At 29.6% G+C, this 18,926-nt stretch overlaps 1 protein-coding gene across 3 annotated transcripts in view; it reads right to left on the minus strand.

Annotated features, from left to right (window-relative positions):
- LOC118191622 (glutamate receptor ionotropic, kainate 2-like) overlaps window positions 1–17,448 on the minus strand; it is a 65,586-nt gene extending 48,138 nt beyond the window's left edge. Inside the window, exons 1-5 of one of the 3 annotated variants that reach the window (XM_035362461.2) lie at window positions 17,250–17,448; window positions 17,018–17,173; window positions 14,937–15,185; window positions 5,455–5,633; window positions 5,283–5,336 (exon numbers count right to left, since the gene is read on the minus strand). In XM_035362461.2, the coding sequence (XP_035218352.1) occupies window positions 5,283–5,336; window positions 5,455–5,633; window positions 14,937–15,185; window positions 17,018–17,173; window positions 17,250–17,337 (726 nt within the window). In that variant the 5' untranslated portion in view covers window positions 17,338–17,448. The remainder of the gene's footprint in view (window positions 1–5,282; window positions 5,337–5,454; window positions 5,634–14,936; window positions 15,186–17,017; window positions 17,174–17,249) is intronic. The other 2 variants (XM_035362449.2, XM_035362456.2) reach the window with 2 other exon arrangements.
- Between the last annotated feature and the right edge of the window lie 1,478 nt (window positions 17,449–18,926).

The following is an 18,926-nucleotide window of genomic DNA, read 5'->3' on the forward strand; positions in this document are numbered from 1 at the left end:
AGATGACTACGTAAAGTAGTTTACTTGCGTATATTTGCAGATTATTTAAATGGAAACTAAAACTTTAAAAAAAGGTCAAAATGAAAAATGAAGTTAGCAAAGGGGAATAGAACATGGAGGGTAAAAAAAAAAGAAAAAAAAAGAACCTCAAAAACAGACAAGGCAAATAGCTTCTTTTAAAAGAGATTTTAATATTCCCTTTTTTGGATTATAGTAATTTTTCCCTCTGCTGAATCGTTCTGATTGATGCGCTTGAATGGTATCCGCCGAAAACATCGCGACAAAAACATCGCGGAGAAAACAACGAAAGGCGAAAACTTCGTGGTACAAAACATCGTGGGAGAAAAGAAAACAAAGGGAAAACATCACAAATCTAAAAAGTTATGTGGTGCTTTAAAAAGTCACTTTCTCTAAAAAGTCACTTTCCTCAATTTTCCTCAATCAATATATAATATACATCGCGTTGTGTGAAAGAAATGGAACAACCCTTAATTCATTTACTGGTGAAAGTCATGTGTAAAATATACAATGTATGAGAAATAAACACATTACTAAATTTATCCAATAATAAAAATATGAATTTTATTAAATTTTTCTTAAAGTGGAAGGTAAACAATTTTCATGAGCTACAACGAAACAACGAAAGGATCAACTAAATGTATCCTGGTTTTGTTAGGAAAGTTTACCGCAATCGCCAATACACGCTTGAAATTGTGACAAAACTATTTTTTTTCATCCACCTTACATGCTGTAAAATTTCTCCTTTTTCCAGGGCGCTAAATTGATCACAAATTCACGCATCGCCAAAAGACCGCCAAATCAAAACATCTGCGAAGGCAGAGCTGGCAAATCTATTCACCCCAATTGGAAATCCCTTATCAGTGAAAGCAGGAGAGTTAAAAATCTTGCTCAAAACTGTGTTTTTCTGCGTTCTCCCCCTCCCCATTTACAAAAAATATCCCGAAATTGCAAAATTTAGTTAAATAGTTTACTGTAACTTAAAATCTGTTGTAGCTAAAGACTTGAAAGTAGTCTTAAATTGAAGAGCTAATTTTACTCCTTCAGCAGTATAAGTTATGAATAGGTAAACTTAAATTAAGTAACATAAAGTCAAGAATATTACGTGGAAAATACCTAATTCCATTGTGTGTTCAGCGCTTTCACAGAATAACGAGTGAAATGAGCGTACAATTCTTAAGTACCAAAACCCCAATTAAAGTTAAACAAAATTTAGTACAGAGATTTATTACGCGTTGTGTAGCCTAATTTAGAATATAAATAAATTAAATTTTAATAAGTCATAAATTAATTACTCAAATGAATTTGCAACACAACAAAAACATCGTGGTACAAAATATCGTGGTAAAAAATAAAGTACCTATAAATCATTGCATGACGATAACATCGCACACATGCGTTTGCAGGTTTTAAAAGTTGTAAATGCATGTTCGTATAATTATTTGGGAGCGCAACAAGGAAAGAGGGATTCTTTTATTTTTTGTTTCATATTTTTGAACGAACTAATAAATTTTCGCTGAAAGAATAAGAAGGAAACTTAAGCATATAAAAACTGAAAATGAGTAGAAAATTAATGCAACTTATCGAACTTAATAGAATTTTAAATTTACGTAGTTAGTTAACAAAGGTTATTAATGTATTAAGCTTTCTTTTATAAAGTTTTACTGATATTTTTTTTAATAAAAAATACTGTCTAAAATTGCTTAGAAAAAGGAAGATAAATAACAGCATGAGTTTACCTCTATAAAAATTGCTCAGTTAATGATCAAATTATTTTCTTTCACATTTTGTTAATCTGATACTGTTTTAGTGAAAATTATGTATTGTTTTTTTTTTTTTTTTTTTTTTTTTTTTTTTTTTTTGCGTTTATCCTTAAGGTGTCTATAACATTTTCATGCATAGCGTGCAATCAATTTTTTGGATGTCGATTAGTTATGGCAAGAGTCAGTTACATAATATGTCAGTACGGGATTTCAAAAAAGGATGTGTGCGATGTTATCGTCATGCGATGATTTGTAGGTACTTTATTTTTTACCCTGATATTTTCGCCGATGTTTTTAAACTGCAAAGTTTTTGAACCGCTTTATTTTATGTTTTGTACCACGAAGTTTTCGCCCTGCGTTGTTTTCTCCAGGACGTTTTCATCTGCGTTGTTTTTGCCGCGATGTTTCGGCTGTAACCCCTTGACTATCTGTTTTTGAAAGTTTTTTTTATGTTAGAATTTGTAGTTACACTCTTGAAAACAAAATTATCCTTTACTTATAGAAACGAAGTTTTGCACTAGCAGAGGGCACTATCAGGAAATTCAGCGCTTGATAGAGCTATCTAACTGGCAATGAAACTACATTGTCCTAGCTTTGTTTAAAAATATCTTGATAAAGGCAAAATTTGTGTGAATGAATTATTAAATATTATCTTTATTACAGATGGGACATAAACACTTTCAACATATCCTGTGTTAAAAGCGTCTGTTCTCGCGCAAATATAAATTTTAAAATGAATACCCAAGTGATCAAGAAGAAAAATTAGAGTTACTCCTTAATAATTTGCTTTCAGGATTGAAGATATCTCAATGAGAAAACTAAAAGCATCTCTTTTTTAATGCAGCATATACCTTAGTAAATGATTCAATATTAACGGAAGGAGAAAGGCAATGTAAGCGCATATTTCCTTTTCCTTCGTGGAATATTGCAGAAGCTGTAATAATTTACCATATTAGGAAGTAAAATTAAGATATTTGTTTAAAACATTCTCTCTCTTTCATATGATTGAAGCATTTTGTTAACTGAAAGTATAGTCACTAATTTGTCTATTACTATAACATGGAATATACTAGTTTGCTGTAATTATGAAGAAGTGACACTCGAAAATTGCTTAGCGGAAGTTGAAAAAGGAAATTCCGAAGTAACAGAAATGAGTCAAATCCTTATGAAGGCCTGTTTCTAGAGAAAAGAATTCTAAGTATAACTGAATAAAATTACGATATTGGTTTAAATAATTCTCTCTTTCATAAACAGAATGAAGTGATATCTTAATTACTGCTTTTTTACCGTCTGTCTGAAATAATCCTCTAAACGATTTGTTTCTTCTTTCTTAATGCTAAATGCACTGTTTTAAGTGAAAATTTGTTCCTAAGTTTATATAAAATTAGATTACTATGGCATAGAAATGGGTTGCTGTAACATACAAAAACTGGCATGCTAATAATTGCTTAGCTGAAATTGCAAAAAAAGCAATGCCAAAGTACCAGAAAAGAGTTAAATCCTTGCGGAGGCGTGTTTGCTAGAAAAAGATTGCTAAATGCAACTGAATGCTGCTTAAAAAACCTAAAATATTACTGGATATCCTTTAAATTGAAAATTATTTGGTTACTTTGAAAAACTGTTCTGAACTCTCATAATCGAGTCTCTAAATTTCAGAACCGAGAAATCCAGTCAGAAGGGAGTTGATTTCTTTTTTAAAATCTCAGAATAGGAAAGGAGATAAAGGGATCTCCATTATTGGAAGTTAGAATGATTTCTAAGACACTAGCAGGAGGGAATAATAAGTTCGCTTTATAGATCCACTTCTCGAGTCGCAAAAACCGTATGTTTGAAAAGAAATCGAAGTTATGCGTAAAGATTCCGAAAACTTCAATACTAATGACAAGTTCGAAAAGTCAATACTAATGACAAGAATCACTTTCTGGGAAAAACATTTGTTTGGCACAGAGTTCGTATATCAAGACTCTTTAAGCGTCAATACTAAAGAGAATTGGACAGAAAAAAAGAGTTCTATTTGAAGCCCTACCTAGAGACTTAAATTCAAGGGCTGTTATGTGAATGTTGAAGAAAAGAGAAGATAAAAAAGCAGATCTTGATCTATGGGAGAAACGTTGAAAAAGTACTGTTGTTTGCTTTTCTTATCATTAATTATCATGTCATGTTAAACTGCTATAGTTGCGTTTTTTTTTTTTTTTTGTTTCAAAAATATTTCCCAAATTAACATCAGAATCTGAACTATACCATCCTAATTTTTTAAAAAAAGTAATCCTAAGTAAGTAACAGATTTGTCTTATTCTTTTTCTAAAAACTGGTTTCTATTAAATATTTATAAGAGTTCATTTATGAAAATATCTTTTGCTGCTTTTTAATTTTTCGTTTCTATACAATGATTTGCATTTTACTGAAAAATTGATACTGAGGCTTTAAGCTAGGGATGATCATTTTGTTCAGAAAGATAATCAAGATAATCAATATTGCTACCCCTGATTTTGTTTGACGAAATCAATACAATTATTTCAATTAATAAATTTTACGAGGGAATTTGGTGACATACACTGACATGAAATATTTTGTTTCCACAGAACTAAAGAAATATCCAGAAATTTCCTTTTCGATATCTTTTAAGTTCTGTGAGTATATAAATATTTATTTAACGACAATTTTAGACCCTTTCGGAACATTGCTTTCATTTCGGGTCACTACTCTGGATGTCATACTGTGTTAAACGAATACGTCTTTCATTTTCTCCTTATTTAGTACCATTCGCCTTCTGTAATTAGCGTTTTATCTTGTACTAAGACTCCCTTTAAGACATCTAATTACCTTTTTTAAATCACAGGAAATTTAACAAGCGGTTTCAAATTTGTTTGCTTTTCGTACAATTGTATATTCGTAATTTATCTTAAATTTGCAAGGTGCACTGATGATGTATCGTAGTTCTAATAAGAAACCCAGAAGAGAAGGTACAGGAATTCTAACAACGAGAATAACGAGAATATTCCTAATTAACAATGAGAATATTCCTAATTAAAATGTGTGCGAAGAATAGGTATAATGCGTAGAAAAAAAATCCTTTTCTCCACAGATACATTTTCTGAAACTTAATTGAGAAGAAAAATTAAAACACTAATACAGGAATGATATTAAACACTTAGGGATGAAGTTTTCCATTTAAATATTTACGTAAGTAAATTAATGTACAGAAATTAATTGCTACGAACTGATTTTTTATTGATTAATTAAATTGTGTCAACAGCATTTAAATTCAAATTACATTTATTTGAAATTGAAAGATGACTAAATTGTCAATTTCCATACTTACTTACATCATACAGAAATCAAAGTTTCCAAAATTCATTATTGAATTATGCATCAAAATGATGAATATATTTATTTTGAATTAAGAATTCTGTATAAATATATACCTATACCCTTCAAAATCTTTTACTTAATAAAAATTTCCTATCTGAAATAAAAACTTACTATAGATGAATTACTTACGAGAGATGTTATTAAATAGTTGTGATATTCTGTCAGCATCCCCGCCTTTTGTGCCTGAAGAAAAATATATAAATAAATATCTTTAAATCAATCACCTTTGTATGTAGTTCTCTGAAATACTGTACCAAAGTTAAATAATCATTAATAATTGTATCATAAATATAATATTTACCTCTATAAGAACATCAGTGATGCGAGAAGTTGGAACCTCCAGTACAATATTTGTCTCCCCTTTTTTCCGGACATCTTTTAAGATCTTATTGTATTGAAACTCCATTGTATACTGCTGTAGTGATATTTTGACATCATTTTGGTTTCGTAGCTTCATTAAGTCCTGAAGTTTCATAAGTTCTAAGAGAGAAATATAATCTAAAATGAGAAAGATTTCCTGCTGCTTCATGTATTTCACTTAATATCTGCATTTTGTTTTTACCACAGGTTAACGAAGAGACGAATTTCTTAAGTTAGGTTTCTTAAATTCTTTCGATTCTAACGATTTTTCACATGGATGCTTACTTATTCTATCGCACTGCCCGTGAAATTTCATGAAGTTTTATAACGCTAGTATTATCGTTGATGTTTACGAACGAATTAACAGTGGAAAATAAACGACTGCTTTTTAGAACTACAAAATTACGTATTTTACATAAGAACTATTGATTATTCTATTTGACCTTATACTTTCCAGTTTAGACTTAGTATTTTATAATAAATTCGAAAAAAATGCGTTTATTTTCTTAATTTTGAATACCAGTGTATTTTTTCTGAAGGCAACTTAAACACGCAATTTAGCTTAAAATTTATTTGAACTTAATTTTCTAATTTATTTTGAACATGTATATTTCATGTGTCGTAAGTCTTTAAAATGAACTTAATTCTCATCCTATTTATTAACACAAATTTTTTAAAGAAGAAAAAGTCACATTTGTTTTGCTTAGTTGCACACGAAGATACATGCCTCTATATATAGAGAGAAAGACGAGTTATGTTTACATGCAGACTTTTTTCCTCCTTTTTACTAATATTATAGTACGAAAATCAAGGGGGAAATTAAGCAATCAATTTAATTTTGAAGGATGTGATTACAGTAAGACCATAACCACTCAAAAATATTCATGAATGAACTACTGGTAACTATCATAGTATTATTATATAAAAGAAACTACATTCCAATAAGAATGCTTAGTAACATTAACATTTCAGTATCTGATAATAATAATTTTCATTCCTACTTCCCTATACCTTGAATTTCATTCTTATTATTGCCCACTGCTATTCCCTAGACCTCAAAGCATTTAATGCATCTGGAACTGCAATTTGTGTCGTCTTCTACAGCATGCAAGTTATCACCACTCAGTTTGTACTACCACAAGCAATGATCTTCAGAATTACCGCATTACGTTGCATATTCCACCCCACCCAGCTTTAGAACCAGATTCTGAAAATTAAAAAAAATATTTGCATAATTTTCCCCCTTTTAATGCATTTAGAAAATGAATATCCCAAGATTTTAAAATGGATTTATCGACATAATGATTGTTTTCGTCATACTAACAAAGGCAAACTTTTGTACACTAAAGGCCCCGTTGAATCTTTCTCTTCTAACTGTTGAATGTTATGTCAGCCTAATACAAAAAAATGATCTATGATAGGGAAAGCAAATACCAACTGCCATTCACTGTGCAATTTTGCCATATCAGCTGCATATTCATCTTCTCTAATTATTTATGTATGATCTGAGGCCTAAGGAGTTGCAAGAACAACAATGAGAATGAGAGAAATTCAAATTATAAAGAAATGAGATAACTTACTAGATGTTGCAATTATGTGTATTCTTATTGAAATAGAGGTTTCTTTTAAAGAAATAATATTGTGATAGTAGTAGTTTATCCATGATTACTTTTCATTTGTTATATTCCTACTGTGACTGTGACCTTTGGAAATTAAATTATTCATTTAATTTTTCCCTTTCAATTTTCGGAAGATAAAATTAGTAAAAATAAGTGGAAATATGGCACAAGAGCATTAGATATCCCCATTTTCTTGAAGCTGTTCGCTATTATTGTTTCATCAATAATAGACCGTGCACCCAAAATCCACTAGCAAATCAGTTAGTAAGATGAAAACGACCACTACGCGGACGAAAAATTTAGGGTAACTTGTTTTGTGAGTGCCTTAAGGAAGACAAACATTACCTAAATCATTAAAACAATTTCAGAATCCTGTTGCTAAAAGAAAGCTAGGGGGAAATTGTTGTCCGAGTCCCAGTGATTCATTTGGACCAATATGTAATATTGTTTTAGAAATTTAAGGTAATAAATATAATATTTTTCGAATGCTAAAACAGTTCGAGAAATTTATTCAAGTTCTGCATTCTGAATATAAGTATACTGTATATTATATTTAATAACTATGGTGGCTTCATTTATGAAAAGATTTGCATATTGCCTGTTTTTGTACAATGAACCTTCTCTAAGCTAGCTATGCGTGATTCCTGAAGATTTTGATGTTCAATGATAGTGGGCATCTTAGAGAAGTTATGTTTACTAATTAGTTATTTTATGAGGAATGCTGGTTAAACTTAAAAAGTGATTGACTGAGGTAGCTTGTCGTAATGAGACGGTTCACTGTAATCCAATTTTTTAAAGTATTTAAGCTGTTCCTAATTACTTAAGATATTATAAAGAAATATGATTAAAAGTGTTATATAAGCACATGTTTAAAACATCTATTAAAATAATTTTTATAAGTTTTTTAAGAGCATGATTATGATTTTAAAAGAAATGTTTTTTTCTTTATTTAGGAGACATGATTTACAAAGAGGGGGAAAACCATTCATTTTTTCCAAGCAGTCGAAACGAATTTTTATGAAATGTTATATTGTGTTATTTTTTAATTAATTCTTTTTTCAGTTTACTTTTTTCAAGTTTATGAATTAAGTAATAAATTATTTTTACTTCTGTATTTTAATTAGCATATTATTTGCTTCATAATGTTTCACAATAAAATTATAAATTCAATAAACTTCTTAATTAACATGCTGTAATATATATTTAGAGAGAGAGAGCATAAAGTTTGTTTTCTGTTGTCACATGTATATTTCACAATTTTGTATGCAAATCTCGAAATTTATAATAACTAGGAATACTTTTTAGTATTACTTTCTAAATGGTAAATATTAAGCTTAGGTTTATTACATATCATGTTTGTAAAAAATTATAGGTAAAATTAAAATTCATTAAATTTTAAGCTAAACTGAAGTATTAATTTTTGAAACAAATTTGTTAAAGGCATAATTGTATTAAGCATCAAGAATTTTAATCGAAGCAAGACTTTAAAAATTAAGGTCAGTTGGTGAAGTGTTATGCTTATTCAAAAAGCATGATATTAGGGTTTTAATGAAAGACTTCTATCTGTTAATTCAAAGGAAATTATTTGAAGGTAAGGTAAAAACGTTATGCAGTTATCATCTATTATTTCAAACAATAGTAGACTGTTGACAAACACTGAGTGCAGATAAGAATAAAAAGATTAGTTGGACGTTGTAATTCAAGCGTATGAACACAATTTTGAAATCCTTGTAGTAACAAAATGAAATTCATTGCTATGTTAAATTCTTTAATTTACTGAAAATGTCATTTTTTAGAAGAAGAGAATATAATATTTTTGAAACATGAAGAACAGCTGTTCTGAGTTCTTCATAGAAATATTTCACAAACTGTCTTTTACTGTAATAATATGATCATATGAACATGCAACACGTTTACTCAGTTAAATCTAAGCAACATGTGTCTATTTTAGCTAAAATTACTAAAAAGAAAATTCTAGAACATATCTTATTAATTGACACTAAAACATGCAAATAAAACATAATGTTTTTTTCAGCTATTTTACAAGGCAAATATAAATTCCAGATGCCTTCCATTATTTTATGTAAAGGATATACAAGTGATTTAATGTAAGGAGTAGCATATCAATTTGAACTTTTAAATTAATCAAAATGATAATATGAAAGGTCTTTCAATAATATCAGACATAAGTTTCTCTTCATAAAACAAAAATACTCTGCAACCGAATAATGTTACTTTTTGAAAAAGAACACTAAATGCTGTTGAAAGCACATCTTTTAAATTATTGCTATTCTGAGGTCAAATTGGCTAACTTAAAAAAACAAACTATTATGCTTCACTTGCATATATCTGTATAATGATATCTGTATATATATACACATACAGATATCATTTTTTTACTCAAAACATATTGATTTCAATAAGTTTTATTATAATAAGCATCATTTTAGACAAAAAAATATATTACTTTTATAGACATATCCTTTAGTGTTTCATTTATGAAAAATATATTCTACACACATAATTACTTAACTGGATATTAAAAGGAAATAATCTGAAACCTAAAGATATAACAGATACAGAAACAGATATAACCATTGGAATTTTACGTAAGAAAAGTATCTTCTACTCACATAATAATGTGCTATAATAACACAAGCAAACAACCTGTAACGGTTACAGATATATCTGTTGAGATTTTACATGAGAAAAACATGTTCTTTTTACATAATTATTTGCTGTAGTAATACACGCAAATAATCTGTAACCATTACAGATATATCGTTTGGGATTTACATGAGAAAAACATGTTCTTTTTACATAATTATTTGCTGCAATATTACACGCAAATAATCTGTAACCATTACAGATATATTATTTGGGATTTTACATGAGAAAAATATGTTCTACTTACATAACTATATGCTGTGATATTAGAAGAAAAAGATATGTAACTATTACAGGCAAAATTCATGTAAAGTTACAAAGAATACACCTATTTACGGTTACTCAACTAACCCATGGCATCCCAGTTTCCATGAGTTTTCTTAGTAACCTTACAGATTTTTTTTTACAGTGTGGAGTTTTTCAATGCAAGCCACACTATCATCAAAATGCCTTTCTAATGAAGTAAATTATCGAAGGATCTCCAGAGATAACTAGCGGTAATAAAAAATACGTGATTTTGGTGTATGTGTATATTTACTAATTTTTTAAAGTTTTCTTTTAGTGATAAAATCCTGTTCCGTTGCAAATTAAGGTATGAATCACAACACCCTGTTGCCAATCGACGATGCATAAGAACTTATAAAAGTGCTTTTCTCATTAATGTAACAAAGTGGATCACATAAAAATCATTATATAGAGTTTAAGAAGCATAAAACTAACTAGAATATCCTTCAGACCCTTATATTTCAGAGAAAGTTATTGCTCCGTTTGCGTAAATACGACAAAGTGCTATGAAGGTTTTAAATAAGCTTTTTTTCATTAAACCTGAACTTAAGAAAAAGAACAACTTGTAGGTACAATCAAACTCCACTACTTTCGGATATTAAACAGAAAATTGATAATACATTTCAAAATGTATTCTTAGCCTACACAAAGTCTACACAATTTGGTCTAACTAAGCTGGCTCAGACTTAAATGGCGCGATTTAACATTGGCTATTAAATGGCTAATGCCAATATACTAACTACTAACTGTCAGAGCTAGGCGAAGTCAGAGAAAGTAATGCTGGCAACGCTGTTGATCTCTAAAACATTCAAACCGCCACCTTAAATATACGTAAATCATTTGCATCCTGGTGAGGGTTACGAAAAGTAAAAGTTAACTAAATAAACGGTTTAAGTAACATAAAATATCTCATAATTTTATCCGCGCATGTTAATAATGTTTTGTAGCAAGTGCTATTTTTTGCCAAAAAATGTGATAAATAAAAAGATTTTAATATTAACGGCTCTGTATACTATCGTCTGCATCTAAAACGACGAACAAATTCTGCAGTAATATTAACTGCAATTATATATGTATATATATATATATATATATATACTAATTTTTTAATTTTATGCAAATATTAATATTCTTTTTGTAATATTTTGATATTAATCTCTTTATTCTACTATTTCACGTTCAAAAACGAGATGCAGAAACGAACGTCGATATGGTTTAAATAATTTCATGAACTTTTAAATTTTTTACATTTTTCCAAATAAAAAACTTAATGGCAATCCTAGAGTCTTCTAATAGATGTAATCTAAAGCTCTCAGACTGCTCCCCTCCTCCAAGAGAATATAAGTTTTGCAAACTTTATGATTCAGCTCGTAAAATTTATACTGAAAAAAGGAAGCTAACATTGCATTATGTTTATTAGATTAAAGCTATTTAGAATAACAAATATAATAAAATCAGGGTCAGGTTATCAAGATTTTTAATTAAAATTTTAGTAGCACTCAGTTATTTTGAAATTAATCAGGAAGTCTTTGCATAATTCGAGGAACAGTACCTTAGTTCAAGATTTAGGACGGAAGATTGATTCAGATGAAATTTCACAAATATAAGTGCGCGTATGTCGCAATAATGATAGACAAGAAACCAAATAAGAAATTTTAAAAAAAGAAGGAAAGAAAGATTTGATTTCAAATAAAATGAATATGATACGGTGAGGGTTTTTTCATCATACATGAATGCATCATTTTATCTTAAAGAGGTAGGTAAAAGTACTTTCTGCTAGTTGCAACAAGTAAGTTTGGAAATGATGTAGTAATTCATGGAAATGAGAAGAAGGATGTACTGATGATATGTTTTATAGCAGACATATACTGGTTCACATTAATAAACTAAAATTGATAAGTAAAATTAGAAAAATATTTTGAGCTCTTGAATTTTTTAACAGAATTTTTAATAATTTTATTTATTTACTAAATATTATTTTTTGGAATAATGTGAGGTTTTGATAAGTGTATTGAGAAACAGACCAAGATAAAAAACACTTTCACTGACCTCATAATTGAATAAAACTTTAAACACTACTTTAAAGGATTTTAATAATTTAATAACAGATAATGTTTTTTTCATTTCTCATTCTTCAAATTAATAATTAATCGAATGAAGTAATTGTTCCTCAAATAACATATGACAAAGTTTGAAATTCCGTATTAGTAAAAAATATTTTTGAAGGTTTATCATTTAAATATCGTACAGTTTACTTAAAGTTAGTTATAAATAAAATTCTGTTATATTATAACAAATGAAGACAACCATATATAGAGCATAGTTTATTTATAGCAGTGAAGATTATGCCCAATCTATAGAAATAACTCAAATCATTAAGTAATAAATAATAAAAAAACTTAAACGAAAAAACAATTATTCTTAATATAAAGATATGCTCTTCAGATATCTAAGTAATCTTTCACGTGGTTTCAAAAATTAATATACGCACGATTTATTGCCTTTAAACAATACTCATTTTAGTTAAATAGAGTAAAACAATGAAGAATATTTTAAACAGAAAGAAGTGAAAACTCTTTAAAATGTCATTGTTCAAATTTAAAAAAAAAATTATTTTTTATTTCTAAATTCTTACTTACAGAACTTTTAAAATAGCATTTTAAACATTAAGATAACAAAAGAAAAACGAAGGATTCAAGTTAATAATTAAGAATCCAGTTTGGAGAAATTGAATTTTAGTTAAAGAAAGCTGAGGAGTTGAATGTTAGGAATGCATTTGATTCAAAAATTCTATGCAGTCAGTATTATTGAAAATGTTACCATGGCTTAAAATGTTTGAATACTTCCCTGTCAGCCGCATACAAAGCTTAAAAAATTGCAATAATTCCGCGACTAGCATTTCGAGAATTTATACTTTTAGAAGCTGTTAGTTCGTTCGTAATTCACGTATAATGAAAGATAGTATTTCGTGAAAAATACAATGCGTGAAGCAATTATACCTGTAAAAATCTTAACATTTTTATAATTTTGCTTTTTCATTCGCCGAAAGTCATTTTACGTTTACTTTACAACAATACAACAACATTTTTAACCTACAATCATAATTTACCGAAACTGTTACCTATTTTGTAAATCAGTGATTAAGGGCGGAATAAGTAATAGGCGTCCAAAATTTCTGTTTAGGAAGGAAATCTCTTAATAAAATTAATCATTTTGACAGATACGTGATATATATATACATATTATGAAGGAAGTTTTCTTCAAAATTGCGATTTTACCACTCAATTTTCAATTTACACTAAATTTCAGCCGATGAAAGTGTATGAAAGGATTATGATAACTAGCTTATATACCAGTAAGACAAAAATATCACATTGCCTTCAAAAACAAAAAAATAAAACGTTAATTTGACAGTGATCTAAAGATGTCTACATAATCTGCTTCATTTGTATCTACAATTTCAGTTCTTAGTTTATATTATATAGGTAAAATATTATTATACACAAATTAATCTATTATTTATACTAAGTTATTATGTGTAAACACTAAATTAAGGAAACCACAATGGTCATGGAAATTGCTTTCATGGGTTGTTCTAAGAATATACGAATTAGCAGCTGTGTAAGGTTACTGCGACTTTCTTTTTATGTGCATAAGAAACATCGTAGCTGCTGAGTCTACACGCTATATTTTTCGCGTTACTTCACATTATGTTACACTGTCATGGCAATAATGATACATGATGTCTACCAGACTGCTTATTCTAGGCGGAAATGCTGTTACACGTACATCTTTAAATTACGACCCTTACAAACTTAACCCCTACAAACTAAATATTAACGAACCCTGACAAACTGCCACTTGTCACAAGTGTTGCAGTCGTCTCTGAGTTATAATGTGGCGTATGATGTTTAATTCACGTTACAGTCTAAAAGAATATATCATTCGATCACTGAATGACTTAAAAGCGATATACGTACTTCTTGATAGTTTATAACTTAATTTTATTTTTTATTAATGTGCTTGACTGACTGCAGATTCATTTTATAATGTGTAGCCAAAAAAAGGTATATTTACAGCTGTTTTGGTAATTATATATAGCAAAATGGTATTCTGTCTAACATAACTGATAAAATTTTAACTATGTAATTAATAAGTTTATGAACTAATTCACATTTAGTATAATTTATGAAAATATTTTTAACACCATGTATTGCGTAACTCTTTTCTTTCGTAGCACCAATTCTTTCGTTCACTTTATACAGTTATGCTTACCCTCACGTTTTTCATATTCTTACAGAAAGAAGTACATCAGAAAAAATCTTTATGTGACAAAAGATCGTTATGTTCTTTGATAGCTTAGTGTACTTTGACATTTTGATACCCACTAAGCATTTCAGTATTTTATTAACACTTATATTTATACGTCAACGATTACTGTGAATGGCAGTCATATATTATGTTTCATATTTAGACTTACCACAGTATATATCTCAATATTATTACTTTTAAAATTTCAGAAAATAAAAATATTTAATTTCTTGACGCATTTTGGTCATTATGTGTTTACATCATTTCTAAAGAGACTCTACATTTTGCAGTTATAACTGCACACATTTTACTCATTGGCGGTAAATGTGTTAAATTTTAAAACGCTTTTCGTTAGGAGCATCTAAGCAATTGGATTCTAAAAGGATTGAGTACATTTGATTAAACATTTATTAATGTTTACAATTCTTCTATGTGTAAATTTTGTACCAATTACAAGCTAGAAATTAAAAGGAAAAAAACTGATTTCATTATTAAAAGATAGTTTTCATTGAGTTTTAAAATTTCAAGGTAAAATTCCTACCTTCAGGATCTTCATAGATGATAGTGAAAGATTTCCAGCTTTTCTTTTTCACGAGCTGATAAATTGCTGTACCCAAGTTGCGAGGAAACAATGAAACGGTGAAAGGAGCACGAGCACCACGCTCTAAGTCCAAGTGTGACTCCAGATGTGGAAGATGAAGGGCGGATGCAGTAGAGCGCACCAAGGCACTGGAAGCTGCCGAGTCGGGCCCGAAGATCGCCACCACTCCTTCTCCGACCAAAGTGCAAACTGCAATACATAATTCCATTTTTTCCTTCAGAGCAACAGAAATTAGAGGGGAACGACCGAAATAGCTAAGCTGGGAAAGCCTCCACCTACTATGTAAACATTGTGCATGTGTGTTCTATTTTGGTCGCTTTCCACCCTGACTTGAGATATAATCATTGTCGCATTCTTTATTTATTCGTGGTGTTGCGGGATGATTTCTTCTCCGCCATCTTGCCCCACCGATCGATGTTGCACACCAGCGATTCTAAACCTGCAGTTCGAAGACAATACTATCTATCCTCCAGTTGAATCTGAAAACTCGGATCACTTTATAAGACATCAGTAGAGTTTTTCATTTAATTTTTAGATAAAGTTTAAAATGCGTGTGCCTATCCCAACGTTTTCTCCTCATTTATCAACTCACAACTTCCTGTGACAGAAATGTATTTGACTTCTTAGATAGAAGTTCATTTTGACGATGATAAATAACTACAAAACTATCATTCATAGTTTCTGAATAAATTTTCATGTTGCTCAAAGCATTCATTCAACGATAGGTTTTTTTCATTTTAAAATATTTATATATAATAAAACACGAAGCCTTTAATCTGTTGTTTGCGTATAACTTCTAAATAACTTTTAAATAATTTGTTGCTGTTAAAAATCTCGAAATATAAGTAAAACTTTTGCATTAACTAAAGGATTAAATGACTCTTTTCCCTTCAAAATTCTACTTCAGTTCCAAGCTGACACAAAAAATATATTTACTTTACACATATAATATTTTTACTTTTTACATCTCCTTCGAAAAGCAAGCAGTTGCTTTTACCTGTTTCAAAGCAGATATTAATTTACTTTTTTTGACTTAACTTTATTATTTTATATATCGTTTTGATCAATGGCTAAATTTATTTTTAAGTCAATATTTATTTTTAAGCTGTCTAAAAATTTTAATTTAGGAGAATTTACTACTCGAAAAATGCATTATATTGGCGTTGTTGAGTTGGCATCATGTCTTAATAGCTTTAAGCTAAGTGATATTTGTTTCTATGTTTCTCTACTAAGAACTAACCTCGCTGAACTATAACTGAACGTATAATACAGAAAATCCGTATTTCATGGTGTTTTTTTCAACGTAAATATTTTTTAGCTCACATCTAAATATATGCTTACAAATTTAATGCTTGGTTACTTTTTGTATTTGTCAAGGTGCGAAATCATATTATGATTGAGTTCAAAATTTTGAAACTTTATAACCAGGTTATATGGATTTTTATATATGCTTTCTTTGACTCATTTATATTATTAAGCTATTTTTTTAATCGAGATATTTCTAGTCTCAGTGACGGTGCTAATACACCCCTCAAAGGAACTACTGTTAAGCACTGCGTAGTTTCTCAATATTTACATATGCATATAGCACACAAAAATCTTCTTAACTACATTTTCGTATTTTTTCACTTAATTTAATTCATTAAAAATCTAAAAATTACATTTAAAAGTCGATTTTGGAAAGAAAACTGTTGCTGAAAAGATTTAAAGTTCATAATATAGTCTAAATAGGGCTATTTCACTTTCATTTCGCATACTTTAAGGTACATATAGTTTACTCAAAATGTGATATTTTCAAGGAATTCTTGGTAAATATTACCAAACATAGACCAAAGATGATCCCTTAAAATGAAGCATGCGGTATAACATTAGATGATTTATTCTATTTTTTTTTTTTTTTTTATTTTTGTATTTTGACTGTTTTTGAGTTATGTTCTTCTCAGGTATTATTAGTAATTTTGAGAAAATGTCTAAGAGGGAAAATCGTAGTTACATATGTGACAGAAATCTCTAGAAAATACCTGATTTGGCTGCATGGAAGCTGCTCTGTGGCTTTAGTCTCTCGATTTTGGCTGCTAGTCTAGAGTTCGGCAGCACAGTATCATCCGCGTTGATCCGATCTACAGCGTACCGGAACGCCATCTCACGGTCGTCGTCGAAGTCCTCGAAGAGCCCTCCTGCAAAAATACAAGCAAGTAATTTCTCTTCAAATAAAAATTTTTTTGAGAGACACATTGATGAAATTCCTCTCACCTATTCTTACGACTTCGGGTAGGGAATGGTGTAATCCTAAGTTGACAAAGAAGAGCGCAACGCGAAGCACGTCCACGCAACTCCCCATCTCGGCTTCTCAGTCTGCGCCGTCCTCCCTACTTCTTCTAGCATCCCGAAGCCACGCACGCGCAGCAATCCGCTACACTTATCCATTGCCTTCCGTTGCGTAGATTATTTCTCTTCCACACTTTCATGCCATTGAACGGGGCAGCGGTAAATTCTTAGGTACATCGTTCTGTGAATGAGCTCCCCTACATCCGCTTACGAGCCGAGAGAATTTCCATCCACTGACATTCCAACGTGACGAATACGTAATGTTTACTCCTTCGGGAATGCGGATTTCGAGCTTCAAATTCCAGAAGAGATGCAGATGAGAACAGGCCTGTTAACTGAAGCCCATCGTAATTTATAGAAAAAAAAGTATATAATCATATTTCTCTAACTCAATTTAAAAATTATTGCGCACTTAAAAGTCTCTGTATCCTCACAGGGGAAAATATTCAGAAAGGAAATTCAAATTACTTTTAAAACATGGTTTATATAGCAGCGTCACGCTAGGAAATCGTATCTTAAGCAAATTGCTGAGATTCTTTTACCAGGGGTATTAAACGTATTCAGTACACTTACAGATTTTAATATAAGGTTTGATTGATTATAATTATTAATATATATATTATTTTATTAAATAAAATAATTAGCTGAATATTATTGTGAACATTTTGATTAGGTAATATTATGTTACTTTTTAATTAAAGTTTTAAAATTTATCTTTCTCTTGTGCCTTGCCCCCTCCCATCTAAGATGCGTTACGTGCTTACAACCTTTCTTTTGATGCACAGGAACTTATGCTAAATTCATGCATAAAAAGGAATCTTAATGCTTGTTAAATTTAGGAGTCTTTTTATTTGAGTAACAGAAACAAATTTATGTTGAGAGTGCTGACTTTATAAAACTTCTTCGTGATGATTTTCTAAGCAAACATAAAACACTTTTCCTAATTAAAACAAAAACAAAACAAAAAATCAATAAAATATGTGTCCAAAATTTTATTTCTTAATTTAAACTATAATAAAGTAATATTAGGTCATCTGTATCTGTTTGCATAACTGTATTTTTTGTATTTGTTTGGACTCATTTTACTGCCTCGTGTGTCGCGTGAAATCGTATCAGTAAATTTAGAAAGCTCTCCACGAAGGCTTCCCTTCCAATACGCAGATTGTTTGTCTTGTACTTTTGCGTAATAGATTAAACAACGATACTAATTCATTCATAACAAAAGTAAAGAATCAAATATCACAGAAACGTTGTTTGAGGAACCAAGAATTTCAAATAATATATGTTTTCTCTGTCTCATATTTTGTTCCAAAACATGTGCTTAGGAAGATACTTTTAGGCAAATAACTTCTTGTATTATGCCCAATAAAAATTTTCACTAATTTAAACTTGTAACTAATTAGAATTTTCTTAATTATACAGGCTTATTTTACTATGAGCATTTAAAATTTATGGTGAAATACATTTTTTTAATGTGAAATACATTTTTTTAATGATAAATTTTTTCATGCATTAACCTTTTCAAAGAGTTATTGCTTGAAGCGGATAATGGAACTCGAAAATTCAGTTTTTAACCGAAAATAAAACCCTTTTTTAATAATC

This window comes from Stegodyphus dumicola, chromosome X2, assembly GCF_044657685.1.
Source record: "Stegodyphus dumicola isolate Sdum_Otavi_A_Nest chromosome X2, ASM4465768v1".
In the NCBI taxonomy this organism is placed as follows: Eukaryota; Metazoa; Arthropoda; class Arachnida; order Araneae; family Eresidae; genus Stegodyphus; species Stegodyphus dumicola.